Source organism: Manis pentadactyla, chromosome 4, assembly GCF_030020395.1.
Source record: "Manis pentadactyla isolate mManPen7 chromosome 4, mManPen7.hap1, whole genome shotgun sequence".
Taxonomy (NCBI): domain Eukaryota; kingdom Metazoa; phylum Chordata; class Mammalia; order Pholidota; family Manidae; genus Manis; species Manis pentadactyla.
Window position 1 is genome coordinate 35,647,658 of NC_080022.1, and position 18,672 is coordinate 35,666,329.

The 18,672-nt window shown below is 52.5% G+C and overlaps 4 protein-coding genes across 15 annotated transcripts in view; 2 read left to right on the forward strand and 2 right to left on the reverse strand.

Annotated features, from left to right (window-relative positions):
* Positions 1 to 3,424: 3,424 nt before the first annotated feature.
* On the forward strand, positions 3,425 to 5,577 carry HPDL (4-hydroxyphenylpyruvate dioxygenase like). The gene has a single exon (XM_036892801.2). It carries the CDS (start codon positions 4,180 to 4,182, stop codon positions 5,305 to 5,307), a length of 1,128 nt encoding a protein of 375 aa, XP_036748696.2. The 5' UTR covers positions 3,425 to 4,179; the 3' UTR covers positions 5,308 to 5,577.
* Positions 5,578 to 6,096: 519 nt separating this feature from the next.
* MUTYH (mutY DNA glycosylase) lies at positions 6,097 to 13,282 on the reverse strand. Of its 9 annotated transcripts, XM_036892794.2 has the most exons (16): positions 13,150 to 13,282; positions 10,194 to 10,314; positions 9,499 to 9,647; positions 9,371 to 9,410; positions 9,182 to 9,255; positions 9,005 to 9,046; positions 8,850 to 8,921; positions 8,658 to 8,771; positions 8,475 to 8,572; positions 8,251 to 8,395; positions 8,110 to 8,173; positions 7,747 to 7,938; positions 7,506 to 7,642; positions 7,266 to 7,418; positions 7,032 to 7,073; positions 6,097 to 6,293 (listed from the first exon to the last, which is right to left on the reverse strand). In XM_036892794.2, exons 2-16 carry the CDS (start codon positions 10,306 to 10,308, stop codon positions 6,162 to 6,164), a joined length of 1,569 nt encoding a protein of 522 aa, XP_036748689.2. In that variant the 5' UTR covers positions 10,309 to 10,314; positions 13,150 to 13,282; the 3' UTR covers positions 6,097 to 6,161. The 9 variants fall into 9 exon arrangements, with proteins under 9 accessions (XP_036748689.2, XP_036748690.2, XP_057356142.1 ...); XM_036892795.2 differs by lacking the exon at positions 9,182 to 9,255 and having other exon boundaries at positions 9,371 to 9,406; XM_057500159.1 differs by lacking the exons at positions 9,005 to 9,046; positions 9,182 to 9,255 and adding an exon at positions 9,116 to 9,181 and having other exon boundaries at positions 9,371 to 9,406.
* Positions 13,172 to 16,861, forward strand: TOE1 (target of EGR1, exonuclease). 3 transcript variants are annotated; one of them, XM_036892799.2, is made up of 8 exons: positions 13,172 to 13,405; positions 14,155 to 14,297; positions 14,389 to 14,429; positions 14,623 to 14,677; positions 14,804 to 14,962; positions 15,226 to 15,485; positions 15,683 to 15,842; positions 15,924 to 16,861. In XM_036892799.2, the coding sequence occupies exons 1-8, from the start codon at positions 13,354 to 13,356 to the stop codon at positions 16,542 to 16,544; spliced, it is 1,491 nt and encodes a 496-aa protein (XP_036748694.2). In that variant the 5' UTR covers positions 13,172 to 13,353; the 3' UTR covers positions 16,545 to 16,861. The 3 variants fall into 3 exon arrangements, with proteins under 3 accessions (XP_036748694.2, XP_036748695.2, XP_036748693.2); XM_036892800.2 differs by having other exon boundaries at positions 13,173 to 13,405; positions 14,581 to 14,677; positions 15,337 to 15,485; XM_036892798.2 differs by having other exon boundaries at positions 13,175 to 13,405; positions 14,581 to 14,677.
* TESK2 (testis associated actin remodelling kinase 2) overlaps positions 16,761 to 18,672 on the reverse strand; it is a 130,451-nt gene continuing 128,539 nt past the window's right edge. For both annotated transcript variants that reach the window (XM_036892792.2, XM_036892790.2), the window contains one exon: positions 16,761 to 18,403. In XM_036892792.2, coding sequence (XP_036748687.2) covers positions 17,682 to 18,403 — 722 coding nt within the window. In that variant the 3' untranslated portion in view covers positions 16,761 to 17,681. The remainder of the gene's footprint in view (positions 18,404 to 18,672) is intronic.

Sequence of the window (18,672 nt, forward strand, 5' to 3'; positions counted from 1 at the left end):
TTAATCATTAAAAATCATTACAGGAAAAAAAAAGTGGGCAGAGGACAGATGATGTGACCACAGGAAAATCAGGTGAGAATGACTGTTATGAAAGCCAGGGGAAGGGTGTTTCAGAAAGGAGTGGTCAAAAACCTTTCTGAGAGGTGGTGAGAGGAGATCTGAAAACTGTCCATTGGTGACTTTAGATCCTTTTAAGGTAGGAAAGTGTCTTGCCAATGGGTTTCAGCCCCAAGCAAATTTGCTATGGATTCAGTGTGACCAAGAAATTGACAGCAAAACATTCTTGGGGTGAAAGCGTGATACCTAACTTTATTTCAAGGTGGCAGGTCAGTCACTAAAATCCCGTTCACTCAGAGCGAGTCTGCAGGCAGCAAGCCGGTCTCTGCCTCTGGGCCCCTCTGTCCGCACAGCCATCCTCAAGGCCTCTCTGCACAGTCGTCCCACACAGCCGTCCTGCATAGCCGTTCTCTGGGCCTCTGTCCTCGGCGCTGCCACCACTCCAGCCTCTGCTCTGCTCTCCTCTCCTGCAGCCTTGCAGCCCTGCCACTGTATCGTGCCCAGAGCACTGGGTGGAGCTCTTTATATAGAGTCAACACCCATGTACTGCCTACAGGTGTGCAGTGAGCTAGTCAACCAGGGCCAGGTGAGAATCCTGGCCACAGGAACTCTCATTTTGTCCACAGAAAGAAAGACAAATATTGCATGATTTCATTTATATGAGGTACCTAAAGTAGCCAAAATCATAGAAACAGAAAGTGGAATAATGGTTGCCAGAGGGGAGGAGGGTAGAGTGGGTAATTTAATGGGTACAGTTTCCACTGGGGAAATGAAGAGTTCTGTAGATGGCTGATGATGATGGTTGCACAAAAGAATAAGAATTCTTAACTGTACACTGAACTGTCTGCTTAAAAATCATTAACGTGTTAAAAAGTAAAGCCATAGGCCCAAGAGCAAGGGCTGGGCCAGGCCAAACCCGGGCTTAACGCCCAGCCTAATTCGTTTCAACAGGAATGTTCTGGAGCGCTCTCCACCTCCCAAAAAGAAGATGAGGCGATCTGCCCGGTAAGACCGCCCGCTCCTCCTCCTAAGGGAGGCGGACCTTGTCTGAAACAATCCCTTCTTTTCTTTTGCTGCTAACTTTTTGCCCCACCCTTCTGTCCATAAAAACCTTCCCTTTTGTGTAACTTCGCCGCATTTCTCTAATTGCCAGATGGTGTGCTGTCAGATTCATGAATTGCTTCGTTAAGTCAATTAGATCTTCACATTTACTCCACTGGATTTTGTTATTTAACACATGGTAAGAAATACGTGTATTTCCGCCCCCCCTCCCCCCACAAAAAGTCACCTCTGTGAGGTCTTCCGGGCCTCCCCATGTAAACTGTCCAGAACTCCCACGGGAGGGAAAGGGACGAAGCCATTTGCAGGCGGGGCAGGGGCCGAAGCAGGAAGGCGGTGCTTCCGGGGCCACCTCGGACCAGGGAAAGGGGAAGAAGCTTGGAAGGGGCCGGCCGGGGTGGGGCCAGGAAGGCGCGAGTGGCTCAGCGCTGTTGTGTCGCCAGGGAGTGAAGACTGGGAGCCGAGGCGGGGGTCTGGGTTTGCGGTGCAGAGTGCGCCTCTGCCAGCCACCCGCCAAGGCTGAGACGGGCAGAACGGTGGCGGCTCTGCAAATTCCGTTCCACAGCCCCCGCCTCCACCTCTGCGGACTTGGCCGCTATAGACTACAGATGCGGCAGGAGGCTTCCAGCAGCGCCACCGCCGCGCTCCTGAAACTCTTGCGCCCTCCAGTGGCGTCCTCTGGTTCGTTTCGGCTTCCACCTGCGCGCCCACCGTCATTATTCCAGGCCCACCAGGTGGGCGGGCAATGGTGGCCAGGCGCGGAGGACCGACCTTGGCGAAAGTTCTACAGAGTCCTGACCCCAGGGGCCAGGGGCCTACGTTGGTCAGGGCCCAGACGCCCACAGGGCTGCAGGAAGTGGAGTCTGGCCCAGAGGGAGACCAATATCCATGATCACCTCTTACCCCCAGCTGGTCTGTTCAGAGCCTAACTGGTACCCTGGGTCAAGATCAAGATCAAGCAGGGCAACTGCCCAACCAAGATCCCCCTTTTCTTTCAGACCACCCCCACTTGTCCTCCAGAAGTCTACACACCCCCTCAGAAGCATGTGGGTGTCAGAAGTCCTGTTTCCACTCCCTGTGTCCTTACTAGGGCCCTGGAACAGAACCCCCTTCAGTGGGACCAAAGGCCTGGAGGTACTAGAGCTGCTCACCAGGGGCCCTGACCATAACAGCCTATTCTATCTTGAGGCCATGACCTCGATCATGAAAGCTGGGGCAGAAGATAGTCTATTCTACCCGAGCCCTCACAGACCGCTATTCCCAGGGCCCCTTCCTGGGGAATCCACCAGAAAGCCAGGACTTTCCTACTGCCTTCCTAGTGCTCGGTTCTAGGGAGGAGTAGCCCTATGGTGCCTTTTATTCCAGGTCCCACTGCAGCCCCTCCCCTCCTTTGTATGCCTTGACCCCACACAGCTAGGCCCAGGTTCACAGGCTAATATCTGGACCCCTTGCCAGGCTGCAACACATACTTTCTCATTTAATCACAACAACCTTATGAAGTAGGTACTTTTATTATTATTCCCATTTTTATAGATGAGGAAACTAAGGGTTAGAGAAGTTAATCAACTTGCCCAAAGTCATACAGCTAGTAAGTATTGGAGGTAGATTTCAAACCCAGGTCTGTCCGGCTTTTGGAACCCATGTTCTCAATGTAATAGTCTGCAGAATAGCACCAAGTGCCTTTTACCACCACTGACCAGCTTCTGGGTACTTTGCCTGGAAGCCTGAACACCCAGCCAGACCTCTTTTTCCAAGCCCTTTCCCGCAATCACATGCTTCTCTCTCTTACCAATGACACTCAACAGTAAGTCATCACTTCAGGCTGCCCAACAGAGGAATCTCATTTGCAATGCGTTTGACCATGGCACACATCCCAAATGCCTCCCCAACCTTATGTCATACTGCTCTTCTGAGGGTCTGGCTCATAGTTTTCACGGACCTTTCACTTATGTCATTTGCTATGCTTGGAGTGCCCTTCCCAAACAAGAGCCACCAGCATAAGTCCAAAGACTCTGAATTTCCTAAATCCAGTGATCTCACTTGATCTCACACAATTCTAGGTCTTAAGGCCAGAAACTTCCCCCCACACACAAAATCTCCCCTGGCCCAATACCCAGTCAGGAAGCTGCAAAGAGAGGAGAGGGTTTGAGGCCTTGTCCCGGTAGGGTCAGCAGGCGGAGAAAGGACACCAGTACATCTGTTTCTTTCTGGTCTTGAGTCACCAGTTTTTTTTTTTCTCTAAATCTTGCTTGGGACAAGGGCGTAAAAGATGTTGAGAGAGAAGTGGGACTGAAGAGACAGGTGCAGCTGAGAGATTGCCAGAGAGAAAGGAAACGTGAGGAGCCATATAGTCTATCTTCCTGTAACACTAATTTCTCTGGACCATTTTGGGGAGGGAATGAAAATCTGTAACAGAACATTTTGAATATATTTAAAAATTTTAAAGGAACACTAGGACTTAAAAGCAAAATTCTCCAGAATTTTAAAGCTAAAACCTGACATTGCTAAGAAATTCCGTGTTTGTGGGGGCAGAATTCAGGCTCCTTCCGCTGCTGGGGCTGATTCCCTTTGCGCTGAGGTTGGGGGTCAAAGCCCGGGCCCTGGCACCGAGTAAAGGCAGCTATTGTGATCCCCGGAGGCCGGGGAGGGGAGGCTCATTGCCCACGGGTGAGACCCAGCCAAAGGTTCTGGGAAAGAGCGACCCTGCGTCCCCGCTCTCCTCTCGGCGACAGGTTCTGAGCGCGAGGGAGGGGCCAGCCGCGGAGTCACTGACTCCGCCCCTCCTGCTCCGCCCTGTTCACTCCGCGTGGTCTTCACTACATGCAGCGCAGACCCGGTGGTCCCTCTGCAGCTTGGGATTGGAGTGGATCGGTAAGGAGAACCGCGACTCCCCAAGAGGTCGGACTGTGACTTTTCCCCAGAAAAGAGATCGAGGAAGGCGCTCTGTGAGCAAAACTGGACCGGCTTCCGACGACAAGCCTGGAACGGAGAGTCCTGGAGTCCCGAAGGACAAGTGAGCGGCCCCAGGAGAAGGACAGACCGGGGTCACCCATCCAGACCGCCATGGCGGCGCTCGCCCGCCGTCTGTGCCACATCGCCTTCCACGTGCCCGTGGGGCAGCCCCTCGCCCAGGACCTGCAGCGTCTCTACGGTTTCCAGCCCCTGGCAGTGCGGGAAGCAGACGGCTGGTGGCAGCTGGCCCTGCGCAGCGGCGACGCGGTCTTTTTGGTGAACGAGGGTTCGGGACCCCGAGACCCGTTGTACGGCCTGGACCCTCATCATGCTGTGCCCAGCGCTACCAACCTGTGCTTCGATGTGGACGATGCGGGCGCCTCCGTCCGCGCGCTGGCCGCGCGGGGCTGCAGCGTGCCAGTGCCCCCTGTTAGTGTGCGGGATGTGCAGGGCACTGCCATCTATGCTGTGGTCAGCTTGCCGGCAGGCAACCTCAGCCTGACGCTGCTGGAGCGCTCCAGCTCCTGTGGGCCCTTCCTACCCGGCTTCGGGCCAGTGCCCTCCGCAACAGGCCCAGGCTGGGTCAGCCATGTGGACCACCTGACCCTGGCCTGCACCCCTGGCAGCTCTCCTACACTGATGCGCTGGTTCCACGACTGTCTAGGCTTTCGTCACCTGCCACTGAGCCCAGGTGAGGATCCAGAGCTGGGCTTTGAGGTGGCAGCAGAATCTGGGCATGGGGGGCTGAGGCTCACCGCCCTGCAGACCCCTCCAGGCAGGACTATCCCCACCCTCCTGCTGGCCGAATCCCTGCCTGGGGCTGCCAGTGGACATGATCAGGTGGAACAGTTCCTGGCCCGGCATAGGGGGCCGGGGCTGCAGCATGTGGGGCTGTACACCCCAAACATCATGGAAGCCACTGAGGGGGTGGCAGTGGCAGGGGGCCAGCTCCTGACTCCTCCTAAGGCCTACTACCAGCAGCCAGGCAAGGAAAAGCAGATCCTAGCTGCTGGGCATAAGCCTAGCCTGCTGGCCCGACAGGGGATCCTGCTAGATGGTGATAAAGGCAAGTTTCTGCTTCAGGTCTTCACCAAGTCACTCTTTCCAGAGGACACCTTCTTCCTGGAGCTAATTCAGAGACAGGGGGCCACAGGTTTTGGCCAGGGCAATATCCGGGCCCTATGGCAGTCAGTGCAGGAGCAAGCTGCCAGGGGCCAGGAAGCCTTAAAGACGGCTTAAGGTGGGGGCAGCCATGGGTCCTGGAGCCCTGAGGAATCCAGCATAGGGCCTGCAGAAACAGAAACACATACAGAGGCCTGGAGTGAAAGGCTTTGTCCCTAAGGGTCAGGTGTGGCTTCCATCTCATCAGTACCTGCCAGAAGTTGAATCTCTCACTGAGGTCCAAAGAGGTGGGATTTTGATTTTAACTATGAGTCATTCTTACATAGTCTGTATCTTAATATATATGTCAGATACAAAGAATAATAAAAGAATTACATGATTAGAAAATAGAGCATACCAATACTTTCGAAGTCTCCTTGGGTCCTTCTCTGACCCCATTTCCTTCCACCCCACCTCAATTTTATGATTATTAACCCCTTGCTTTTCCGTATTGTTTAACTACATGTGATACATCACTGTAAATTATGTAGTATTTGAGGTAGGAATTTAAGACAGAACAAATCTTCCCTTCTGCTTCTCTTCTCCCTAGGGAGCAGCCACTGCAGGTGGGAAGGGACTGGCTCAGGGCTGAGCCCACCCACCTGCTCTAGGACAATACCACTGCTCCTGTCTGAGCTGACCAGAGACCTGGACCTAGGGTGTTGGGTGTCAGTCACTGGCAGGGGCTGCCTGCAGCTGCCTTCTCCCTTTCTTCTGGGGGGTGGGAGAGAACAGATCACTTTGGACAGAACAGCCCCCTCCAGCTGCCCAGGGCTGGCTGGGACCTTAGCCAATGGAAACCAGGACCAAAGAGGGCTTTACCATTTTCTCAGTCCCTTGGAGATGAGGAATGAGGGAGCTGGAGGATGGACTACAAAATAAGTACTTTATTAAACAACATGATTCTCAGGGGATGGGGGCTTCCAGAGGCATCACTGGGCCACACTGTTGAGGCTAGGTGGATCAGTGCAGATGAGGGGCCGAAAGAAATTATCCAGAAGTTGCTGGCTTGGGCTGGGCTTTTTCCGGCTGGACGATATGGACACCTGGGATCTTTTGGAACCCTGTGCAGAAGCCGAAGGAATGAGGCACTGAGGGGGCAGCAGAGAATCCTCTTTCCGCCCTTGCGTGACTACTGATCTAGCTGAGGTTCTAGCCTGAAATTATAAATCTTCCAACCTGTCTCCAGTAGACACCTCTTCAATCAATTCTCTGAAAGGCAGCTTCAGGTAATCTTCCTAAGATACAAGTCTGACTCATCTCTCCATCTACAATGCTTCAGTGGCCTGGTGGTCATGGCCCAAACTGGCCTGGGCAGGCCCTGCTGGTCATTCCAGCTAAATCAGGCGCTTATGGCTCCTTGAGCAATGCATACTGCATTTGCCACCTTTGCTAACACTCCTCATGGGCCTGGAAAGAACAGCCTTAGTCCTGTAGCCTTACATTCCCCTCCCAAATATGGAAAAAATGATTCATTTCTTGGACCCAGATTATCAGCCACTTCTTTCAAGTAGCCTTTCCTGATTCTGTCTTCAAGAGAGAACTGACAGCTCTCTACCTCATATCCCACAAAACCTAATGGGACATGTCACACACCTGTGATGCTACTGTCACCATCATTCACTCTTGTCCCCTCTCTACCCTAGATGCCACACTGTAAGGTCTCCAGGTCAAGGACTATGTGTCTCCTTCAGTGAAGCCTGGAGTGGACAGTGTTCACCCAAAAGTGAGTCATTTAAGTTACTGAAAACCCATAGATTTAGCCTGGGGAGAGATGGCTGGGTAAGGACCAAGAGACTCACCTTGCAGTTCCCTGGCTGTTGGCCCTCATACACTTGGAACACCTAGCCAAGGAGAAAGGGTAAGAGTATAGGGCTGACATCTTCCCGCAAAGAGCCAGACCCCTGTGTTCTGTCCTCAACTTCATGCCCCAGCACTTTTATTGGAAGTATCTTGTTTTTCTGCTTTTATAGTAAGAGGTTCACACAGAACATGTAGGAAACACAAAAGGCTAATGAGGACAATGAAAGTAGTGCCTTTTTCATGGCGGTGGAGACAGCTGCGGTGCGAAACTCCTCCCGAGTCAGCCAGCGAGCACCAGGTGGTGTGATGGTCACCGGGGTCTGCCCTTCCAGGGCCAGGCCAAACACTTGGTATGTCAGCTTGATGTGAGAGAAAGTATGGATGACCTGGGGGGAGGGCCGAGGGGCTGAAACAGGCCTGCGGATGTAGCCTCAACAACCATCATTCCTGGACCCTCCACTGCTCTCACTCACCTGCCCTAGGTGCCGAAGACGGGTGGCTGGGACGGGCCCAGCCCAGCTCTGTAGTTCCTGCAGCAGGGCCTTGCGTTGGCACTGCCCTGAGGGCTCCACGGCCACAGAGGGGAACTCCCACAGTCCTGCCAGCAGACCTGGGCAGGAGGGCAGCCAGGTGTGGCTTAGGCCTCAGCTGCTCACTCCCCCATTTCTTCCTCACTGCTCATGCCACCACCCTCCACTCCCAAGATCCGGGTACCTGAATTAGGCCTCTGTACCAGCAGAATTCGGGCACCCCCATGGGCTCCCAGCTGTTCCAAAACACAGGTGGCAGAGCACTCCTCCCTAGGGGGTCTGCGGCTGACTTTTTTGGGAAAATTGGCCACACCCAGGGTTAGGTCCCAGGGTTCTGTGGGAGGTGCACACAGCTGGCACTGTCCAGTGTTGGGAGCTGAGAACAGAAATCCCCAAACCCTACTCAGGGCAGGTGGGCAGAGAGCAGGCCTTGGCCTAGCTCTGCAGAATCTTACTCAGGTTGTAGAATGAACTAGAATGAGGCTTCCACAGGCAGCTCCTTGACAGTGCAAAGAACTGGGACGGGACTGGGACTGGCCACACTCACCACACTCCTCCATATCAGGACTGGCTGGTAGACTCTGGGAGGCCAAGAGCTGTTCCCGCTCTACCTGAGAAGCACAGGGAAGGATGTCACAGGGTAGGGGTTGCTCTTAGGACCCTAATTACCCCTCCTGAGATGGCTCACCCTCTGGCGTGCCCGGCACAAGCTCTGCACAGGGCACTGGCTGCAGAGTGGGTGCTGCGGGGTGCACACTGTGGCCCCCAGTTCCATGGCTGCTTGGTTAAAGTCCCCTGGCTGGGCTGGGTCTACTAGCTTTTGGGCTAGGCTCCTACAAGGGAACACTGCTGTGAGCCAAAGACCCTTTGGAGACACCCTTCCCAATGTCCCCCATTACCCCAACATCCTACCAGAGCTGCTGAGAGACAAGGGTGCTACTGGGATCAGCACCAATGGCTCGGACACGGCACAGCACCCGTACTACATTCCCATCCACTATACCGGTTACCTGGCACAGAGGAAAGTGGGAGTCAGCCTGGTCTGGGAGGAAGAAAGGTGGGCATGCACAAAGTGGGCGTAGGCTGTGGGCTCACCTGCCCAAAGGCAATGGAAGCAATGGCTCCAGCTGTGTACCGACCCACACCAGGCAGAAGCCGCTGCAGGGTCTCTGCTGTACGTGGCATGTGGCCCCCTAGCTCCTCTACCACCTGATTGGAGTGGGATGGCTCAAGATCATGAGACACCCAAGACCCTGGGGGTCCCCATCTTCCCTGAAACCCCCTTACCTTCCGGGCTCCCTCCTGTAGCCGCCGACCTCGAGAGTAGTAGCCCAGGCCAGCCCAGAGCTGGTTCACCTCCTGGGGTGGGGTTAGAAGGCAGAGAGATCAGCTGTCAGCCCTTACTTATCCCCATTCCCTCTACACCCTAGGGTAACTCTCACCTCCAGGGAAGCACTGGCTAAGTCCTGCAGCGTTGGCCACTTCTACAGCCCGAAGGCAGGTAGGAAGAAGAAGAGGTCAAGGGTGAGGGAGGTGGACAAAGTCTTATTTACCTCCATCCCAAAAGACAGGCTCTCATCTGGGGTCTGGCTCCTGACACTCCCCTTTCCTGAAGTCACCTGCATCCATCGGGTATAATAGTCGATCACCGTGGCAACCTGGGTCTGCTGCAGCATGACCTCTGAGACCCACACTGGGGGAGAGGTGTTGGCATGAGGGCACTGCTGACCTACACTGTTCCCAACCCACAGCCCCTAGACCTGTGGGTGTCCAGGCAAAGCAGCCCTGCTCTCAGGAGATGTACTCACCAGCATACGCCCGCCTGTCCAGGTCCACCTCACCCTCTGCCTGCCAATGCAATTCCACATGGGGAGTTAGTGTGAAGGGGGCTGGGCACCAGCCCCCTACCCACCATCCCCAACCCTCGCCTGCCTACCTGCCTTCTCCAGGGTAGGTCCCGCTTCTCTCGGTTGTACCAACTCAGCAGGCTCTCTCGGAAGACTGTGACCTCAGCTGTGTCTCTGAATAGGTGGTACAGGGAGACAGAGGCCTGCAATACCACCTCCTCCGGTCGTCCGGCCAGGCCTGCAGGGGCCTCAGGAAACTCAGGGATCATCCCTATATAGGCTGTGTGCACCAGGGACCCAGGGCACTGCAGCCTCATTGCTCCCACTTAGGGTTCTCCCCACCACCAGCCCCTTAAGCAATGGACCTGGAGTAAGACCAGAGTTCTTTAGCTGTATGGAGCCTTAGTCAAGTTTCTGTCCTTAATTCCCCAGGGTGGTACTGTCAGCTCTACTGGCTGTAGGTCATAATGAAAACCCAACAGTTTCAGCCAAGCATGATGTATACCTGTTCAGGGCTTTCCTGTTTACAAAACACATTCAGGCCGACAAACTCATTTGGCCCCATGAAAACCACGTAAGGGTAGCACACAGACGACTGTTCCATGTTGCTGGTAACAAAGCAGCCACTCAGAGCAATTACCACAAAGTCTTACAGCAAAATCAATTTGATTCTTAGTCCCTTAATGCCTTAACACATACCAGGCTCCCTTCCCAGCCTGAATCTCCTCCCTTTGTGGCCAGTGAAACCAGCCCCTGAATCTTTGACTAGGACCAAGCTCCTCACCATCAGGGGCAGAAGGCTTGGCCTGGCTGCTGCTGGGTGCATGCTTCTTCCTTCCCTCCTTGCTGGATGCCTGCTTCCTGCAACAACTTCTCATAGCTGCTCGTGGCTTCTTCATGATGGCCTAGAATAGAAAGGCCCAGCCAAAACAGTCAATCACAAAGAGGCTGAATCTTGGGGCCCTGAAGGGGTTTTGCCACGTTTCTCCCTAACCAGTCACACAGACTATCTAGCACTCTCCGGATGCTCAGGGGTTTGTTCCTGGCCAGCTATGGCACTGAGATACGACTATTAAAGCTGAGCTTCTCCCAGTGGCCTGAGAGGGAGCAGCACTAGTACAGTCATAGAGACATACACAAAATAAGAGGACAAAGCTGGGCTAGGTCAAGGCCCAAAGCCTCCTGTGTGGGAGCGCCTGTGTATCTATCCCTAATGGTTACTGGGACTGTGTATGTGGACAAGAGTCTTAGGTGTATCTAGGAGCATGGGCATGGTAGGAGGCTTATCTGCTTGAAGATAAAGCATTTTTATATTGATTCAGCCTTTAACAGTCATCTATCCCAACCTTCATCCTATAGAAAGGAGAAACCAAGGATCAGAGAGGGGAAAAGATTTGCCTGAGAGCAGAAGGCAAGTCACAGGGGTAAGAGAGATGAGCTATTTTTATTCCTAATCTTTTCCTGATCTGGGAAATCACAGCTGCTGGCCTTTACTAATGAGAAAAGGCATGTGGTTGGTCCTCACTGCTCCCTTACTGTTCTTCTGGCTGCCTTTTCTCTATCAGCTAAGAGCAGCTAACAGTGAGTGAGTGCCTACCATATGCCAGACCCTATGCTAAGTTATTTTCCACATTTCTCCCTCAATCTCCTGATGACTCCAGGAGGTATGTTCTAGTATTAATAAGGAAACTGAAGCAGAATTAAGCATCTTGTTCACTCATACACAAAAGGCCTGCCTCCAGAGCCTGCACTCTTGTGCTCTGTTATGCTGTGGTCCCTGCTGAGCCTCGGGTTCAAATTCTTTCCTCAAACTTTTGACTTCATCTCTTCCTTTACATCAAAAGAACTTGCTTCCTCCTTCAGAGAAAAAAATAAATGTACAAACTTACTGCACTCTGCATTATCTACATTCTCCTCTTCCTTCCCATTATATGAAGGAAGGGTCCCTCCTCCTGTATTGTCTAAGCTCAGGGTCCCGCTTCTCCAATCCCTTCCACAAAACCCACTCTCCTCCCCTTCATAGCCAAACTTCCTTTACCAAACTCACTTCCATAATTCATTCTACAATCCATTCTCCAAAGAGTAAAGCAATCTTTTAAGATATGATCATGTCACTTTCCTACTTAAAACCTTCAGTGGCTCCCATTAATTCGCTGAACAAGTATTTATGGAGTGCTGTATATGTGTCAAGCGGTTTTAGGTACTTGAAATACTTCACTAAATAAAACATCAAAGTTTCCTGCCCTCAGGGGGCTTGTATTCTAATGGGGGCAGCCAAGAAACAACACACATACTAAGTAAATTATATAGGATGTTAGGTGATAAATACTAGCATAAAGAGGAAAAGTAGAGCCGGTGAAGGGGATGAATAAGGGTTGTAGAACATTGCAATTTTCAAGAACACGGTCAAGGTGGGCCTTATTAAAGTGATATTTGACCAATGACTTAAAGCAGTTGAAGGAGTTAGCCACATGTGTATCTGTGGGAAAGCTATCATGAGAAGGAGCTAATGCAAAGGCCCTACAGAGGGTGCCTGGTGTGTTTGTAGAACAATTAAGAAAGCCAGTGTGGTTAGAATGGAATGAGGAAGGAGTGAGTAGTAGATGAGGCCAGAGAGGTAAAAAATGGAATAGGATCACAAAGTCCTCTTGTTGGCTGCTGGAGGACTTTGGCGTCACACCCATTGCTCTCAGAGTAGAAGCCAATCCTCTAAACACAGCACTGTAGACTCCTCCAGGCCCTCACCTGCTTCATCCCTTTGCTCACTAGGCCCAGCCATGTTTGCCTCAAATAGTTGCTTCAGTCTCCCAAGTGTCTGTCCACCCTGAGGCCTTACCCAATCCATTTCCTCTGCTTGGACAGCTCTTCTATGCTTTACCCACATCTACTAATTATTCAGGTCTTAAATGTCTAAATCAAGCCTCCACCCCCACCCTACCCTTGTGTACTTTTCCATTATTGCTCTGCCAATTGTAATGTCACATTTATTTGTGGTTTTTTTATCAGTGTCCACTTCCCCCAGTTGACTGTAAACTCCATGAGAGCAAGTTCTGGGTCTCTTGTTGACTGTTGAGTCCCCAGACCTGAGCTCGGTGCCAGGTAAACTGAACACAATAAATACTTGTTAAATTATTTAATGGGATGAAGGATGGTAATGGGAAAAAAATCCAAATAATTCTGAATAATAATGAGAAGGACTCAATAACGAGAGAAAGGGTGAAGAACTAGAAACAATAACCAAGAAGAAAGGGCTGAGAGGGCTCGGTGGGCCAAGAAGATGAGACAGGTCTCCGGTAAGGACATCCCTCCCACGGTATCAGGAGTCAGGTCCAATCACCTTCTAAATCAGCTACACCTAATTGCTTACAGTCTGACCCTTCCTCCCTGTTCCTACTGCTGAAGCCTTAATTCAAGTATTTATTATTACTTGCTTGCACGTTTCAAAAGCTTCCCTGCTAGTAGTCGACTGGTCAGTCTAACCCTCGGCCGACTCGTCTCGCGTCCCCTTCCCCGCTTTCACTTCCGGAAAGCCACCTCTCCATCCTTCCAGGGAACTTGCTCACTCCCAGATTAGCCTTCTAGCCCTGCATATTCCTGCCTTTGCCTAACTCCGATGCATGCTGTAAGCTTTACTCAGGTAGCGCCACTCCCTTGGGGGTCCCCCACCCCAGGGCCGTGTGGACGAAAACGGCGTAAAACAGCGGCCCAAGCCCGCCCGGTGTACGCGAAGAAGGCATTACCTTCCGCGCGATCTCCAGGGCCCGGCAACCGATGCACAAGAGGCGCCCCTCCCGCCAATCCCGGGAGGTCCAAACGGAAGTCCGACCCGTCGGTGACTCACGGAACGAGGCTCCGCCCCATTCCCCACTGCAGGAGTCGCGCGGAGAGACGAAGCGGAAGTCGGAGCGTACCCACTGCTACTCAGGCGAGGGACGTGTGGTGTCATGGCCGCCGACGGTGACGATGGCGCGGCCTCGGCTCCAGCGGTCTCTGACGGTGAGTGGCTCCCCAGGGGCCACCCTAAGAGTCTGTGTGCCCCAGGGGAGGGGGAGGCCTTGGGTTCCTAATTCTAGAAACCGACTTCAAGTTTCAGACGAGTAGCTCCTTCCTTTGGAAACAGCCACGAGGAGACTCCAAGTCCCGTGGTGCACCGCCGCGCGGGCTGCAAGAGCCTGAGTACTGGGAGCGTAGCCAGGACAGGTGGGGGCATTAAGGGAGGTGTAGTCTGGAGCTCCTGGGCTCTGTTATGTGAAGCTGGTTGGGAGTTGTGGTCCAAAGGAAGCGGGAAGTATTGGAGCGCTCTGGTGTGCTACATTATTTATCAGGCTCTGGAGCATGATGGCTGTTACCGCCTGTGCACCATGGGAACAGTGGTAGAGGGCCTTGTGGGATATCAAAGGAGCTTAACTCAAGCCCTGCAAAATATTTCCTGTAGGAAATAGGAACCTCACAGATCCAGGCTAAACTTCGTCTTCCATGCATTGTGATGCTGAAGGAGAAGTAATTTTCCCAAAGTCTCACTTAAGTCACTGGAAGACCCAGACTTTTTGTCTCTCCAAATTCAGGCACTGATCACTCCCAACTGTGCCCAGAGCATGTGTGATAAAAGGCTGGAGGAGAAAGCTACCATTTTTTGCCTTAATGGAAACTGCTCCCCATCTCCCTGCTGGCAGCTGTGGTTTAGTTTTGCATGTTTCCCTAGTCCTTGCCTGAGCATTACTATGCATTGCCCTCCTTACCCCCAGGTGGCGTCAGAAAAAGCACAAAACCTGGGGAGGAGCTGGTAGTCCAAGTTCCTGTGGTGGATGTGCAAAGTGACAACTTCAAGGAGATGTGGCCATCCCTCCTGCTGGCCATAAAGACAGCTAGCTTCGTGGCTGTGGACACGGTGAGGGTTAGGGAATGGGGAGGGCAGGTTGTTGTGAAAAGGCTGGTGCTGGGGACCTGACATAACTCTCTCTCCCTTTACCCATGCATAGGAACTGAGTGGGCTTGGGGACAGGAAGAGTTTGCTGAACCAGTAAGTAAAAGCCCTCATCTTGTTAGTCTCAGCCTTGGCAGGAGGGGCAGACCTCAACCCTGGAGCAGAGGTCACAGTCCTGGGTAGTTTGGGTCCTTCATAAAGCTAACACCCAGCCACAGCCACCCCCACCCCCACCCCCAATCCCAAGGTGCATCGAGGAACGTTACAAGGCCGTGTGTCATGCCGCCAGGACCCGTTCTATACTCTCCCTGGGCCTCGCCTGCTTCAAGCAGCAGTCAGACAAGGTATGGGCTGATCTCAACCCCATCCCAGGTCTGTGGCTAGGGGGAAGAGGGTTGAGATCCTGCGGAACATGAAGTGTGAAGTTTTTTTCTCCCAAGTATTGATGTAGCCAACCCTTTCTTTCCCAGGGTGAACACTCATACCTGGCCCAGGTGTTCAATCTGACCCTGCTATGCATGGAAGAATATGTCATAGAACCTAAGTCTGTGCAGTTCCTAGTACAGCATGGCTTCAACTTCAACCGACAGTACGCCCAGGGCATCCCCTACCACAAGGGAAATGACAAGGTAGGTCTCCAGCCTTGAGACTTCCCCTTCTGTCACTTCACTTCTTCCTACCCTAGGCTGGGTGCACAGGAAGGATTTGCTTCTTAGGGAATATGGGGAATCGCTAGTGATAGAGCTGGGGAAATAGGCGTGATACAAGGATGAATAGCACTGGGATAAGGAGGGCAGGAGAATTTCCAGGTAGGGGAGCCTGGGATAAGTGTCCTGTAAAAGGGGCTTCCTCTGGGACTGTCCTTCCCAGTCACCCCTTTCTTTCCACCCAGGGTGATGAGAGCCAGAGTCAGTCAGTGAGGACACTGTTCCTGGAGCTAATCCGGGCCCGCCGGCCCCTGGTACTACATAATGGGCTTATAGATTTGGTGTTCTTGTACCAGAACTTCTATGCGCATCTGCCTGAGAACTTGGGAACCTTCACTGCTGACCTGTGTGAAATGTTCCCAGCTGGCATTTATGACACCAAATATGCTGCTGAGTTTCATGCCCGCTTCATGGCGTCCTACTTGGAATATGCCTTCCGGAAATGGTGAGGGACTGGTTGAGGTAAAGGGGTGGGGCCTGGTGTAAGCCTATTTCATTTACTTAAGATATTTATTGAGCGCCTACCATGTGCTAGGTGCTCTTTTAGGTGGTGAAGATTCAGCAGTGAACAAAACAAAACAGAAATCCCTGTTCTTAAGGAGCCTATAAGCTAGTAGACCAGTACCTCTTGCACTGTTGCAGTGAGCGGGAAAATGTGAAGCAGCGGGCAGCTGGCAACCCACATGTGACCCTGGAGTTCTGCAGCTACCCTTTCAGCATGAGGGCCCATATTGACTACCGCTGCTGCATGCCCCCTACAACCCACCATCCTCATTCCTCCAGTGTCTGTGACAACTTCTCGGTGAGAGCACCTGCCCACTTCTTGGGGAAGGGCAAATTCTGGTGCCTGGAACCCTTCTCTAAGCCTCTTTCCTACCTCTAGGCCTATGGCTGGTGCCCCCTGGGACCACAGTGTCCTCGGTCCCATGACATTGACCTTATCATTGACACTGATGAGGCTGTGGTAGAGGACAAGCGGCGACGGCGACGACGTAGGGAAAAACGGCGGAGGGCTTTGCTGGGCCTGCCTCGGAAACAGACCTCTGGGGAAGCTGAGGATAGTCCTCCCATGAAGCAGGTCTGTGGGGATGGCCTCAAGCCTGAGGAAACTGAACAGGAGGTGGCTAAGGATGAGATTAGGAACCAGCCTGGTTTTCAACAAAGTCATAAAAACGACTTGGAGATGGGGCTTAAAGCAACAAGGCCTGAAACAGCTGACATGGCTTCCTCAGAAGCACCAGAGAAGCAAGCGAGTCCTAACCCAGTGCCTGGGGATGGGTTGCATCGGGCTGGTTTTGATGCCTTTATGACAGGTTATGTGATGGCCTATGTGGGAGTGAATCAAGGAACCCAGCCCTGTGGCCCTGGACCCTGGCTGCCTGACTGCCACAACAAGGTATACCTAAGTGGCAAAGCTGTACCCCTCACAGTGGCCAAGAGCCAGTTCTCCCGTTCCTCCAAAGCCCACAACCAGAAGATGAAGCTGGCTTGGGGCAGCAGCTGACCCAACTTCTACCTAGCACTTGGACCCAGGAAGAGAAGCTGAGGGTGGAACAGAGGGGTCTGGGTCCCTCTAGCCTGTGAATATCCTACTGCCGACTTCTACAGAGTTGGGGATGATGGGGAGGATGTCCTGGCAGATGTACAGCTGTATCACTCCTTGACCTTCTCCTTTACCCCAGAGACCAAGAAATAAGGGTACAAGTAAGAAGGCTGACCAGCACCTGTAACACCAACTTTATTTATTTTTAAAACTGAAAGTGTCTTGGGAAAGTTGTACCAAAAAAATCAACAGAGACAAGTTATGAAAATACTTGACAAGCTTCATCTTTGGTTATTTCTTATTGCGACTCTGTAAGGACAGACAGTTCCCATAGCTCCAGCCATAGCAGGAAGGGAAGAAAATCAGTGCATGTATAAACAAACCATTTAACCAATCGTGTGTTGACAAATACATAGAGCAGGCCCTAGGGGCTACAAAACCAGCCCCACTCCCAACCACAAGGTTGAAAGTCTTATAGGGCAGAACACTAAGACTCCTTCATAAATACGAAAATAGATTAATCAACTGCTAAAGATCTTTGAATAGGTTAGCTAAGAGCCTTGACCACCACACAGCCTTGCCCTCCCTTGCATAGAAATGTAGTGATGTGGTCTGACCGTGCAGTAAGTGCAAACAGCAATTATTCAAGTGTCTTAGACATACTGGCAAGAAGCGCCCAGTCTTCAGGTCTGAGAAATAGCCATGGCTACCTGGTCAGCTCCAAGTTCTATCCAGTAGCTTATATGCCCCAGGGAAGGGCAAGAGATACACCTGGGGTATTAGCTGCCTACCAGCTCAAAGTAGCATTAGGAGTCCTCTGGTCCTGTCGGGAAGTGCACTGGGGGGTCAGGTGGGAGCCAGAGCTCCTTGCTAGATTTCAGAGGCTTGGTATCAGCTGTTGGCCGTAACTAGGAAGGCCTCTCACTGCTGCCTCCCCTCTTATACAAAGCCAGTCGGCACTGGGAGCCCCAAAGCTAAGCCTGACTTGGCCTAGTCTCCCTGCTCTGTGGGTCCCTAAAGAGTCAAGGCTGTGCACCAGGGGGGCCCTGTGGCTTCAGCTGAAGGTCCATCCCCAAGGTAAGGTAGGGACTAACCTCTTCACCCATCCTGCTCTCCCTGGGTTTTCGGGCCTGTGCCTGAGACAGAGAAGGGGAATGAAGCCAAGCCTCTCAGCCTTTCTTCTTCTACCTCCATCTCCTCTGAGGCACTTGCAAGGCATTGACTGGACCCCTGGGGCCTTGGCCCAAAACCGTTCTCTTCCTGGGAACTGGAGCAGTCCATGGCCTCCTGGGCTAGAGCAGCTGATAGGGCAGATGTTTGGAAGGGTGGGATCTCTCTTACTCTGTACTTGAGACTACTGAGGCGTGGTGGGGGCCCATCAGATAGTGATTCTTGGCCCACAAATGGACAGGCCTCTTGATGCAAGAACTCTGGTGAACCAGGCAAAGAACGCCACCGGCGAGGAAGTGGGGCCAGGGGCTCCTGCCAATCAGCCATGGGCATAGTTCCGGGCCCTGGTGCATCCAGGTCAAATACCAGGGAGATGACAGACTTGCTGGGCAGGTCAAAGAACTTGATCTTGCCACCTTTGAGGTCCTGGCGAGCACTGAAAGGGTTGACCTTGGGGGTGCGCACAGCACCACTTTGCTGTGGCCTGTAGTAGGGGTCTAAGACATTCACTGTACGTGGAGGCTTACAGGAGAAAATGTCTGACTGGCTTCGAGACAGCCAGATAGTACGTCTTGGGCGTGGGGACTTGGGAGGGATCTTGTCATCCAGTGAGCTCAGTCGCTTCACCCCAGGTCCTTTCTCCAAGAGTCCTGGATAATGAGTCAAGTTAGGGTTATTACTTCCACTTGGTCATAACAAATAGAAGTGATACTTTGTACCACAATGTGTTTTCACTCAGGAAAGCAAAGGAGGTACTGTTGCTCCCATTTCGCCAATGAGAAAAAACAGACTCAAAAGGAGGCAGTAGGCCAAGTCACACCTCCTAGAGTCCAGTACATTTTCCATCATCTCCTGCCTGTCTGCCTTCTAGACATGGGATCCTGAGATCAGAGCCCTGGTGGTGGAGGCCCACATCCTA

Coding starts and splice junctions, on each gene's coding strand:
- HPDL (XM_036892801.2), top strand. CDS start 4,180: ATGGCGGCGCTCGCCCGCCGTCTGTGCCACATCGCCTTCCACGTGCCC.
- MUTYH (XM_057500157.1), bottom strand. CDS start 10,308: ATGAAGAAGCCACGAGCAGCTATGAGAAGTTGTTGCAGGAAGCAGGCA. Junction 8,772..8,849: donor TACAGGAGGGAGCCCGGAAG/GTAAGGGGGTTT, acceptor CACTCCAATCAG/GTGGTAGAGGAGCTAGGGGG. Junction 8,573..8,657: donor CTTCCATTGCCTTTGGGCAG/GTGAGCCCACAG, acceptor CCTCTGTGCCAG/GTAACCGGTATAGTGGATGG.
- TOE1 (XM_036892798.2), top strand. CDS start 13,354: ATGGCCGCCGACGGTGACGATGGCGCGGCCTCGGCTCCAGCGGTCTCT. Junction 14,430..14,580: donor AGGAAGAGTTTGCTGAACCA/GTAAGTAAAAGC, acceptor CCCAATCCCAAG/GTGCATCGAGGAACGTTACA. Junction 15,486..15,682: donor GAATATGCCTTCCGGAAATG/GTGAGGGACTGG, acceptor GCACTGTTGCAG/TGAGCGGGAAAATGTGAAGC.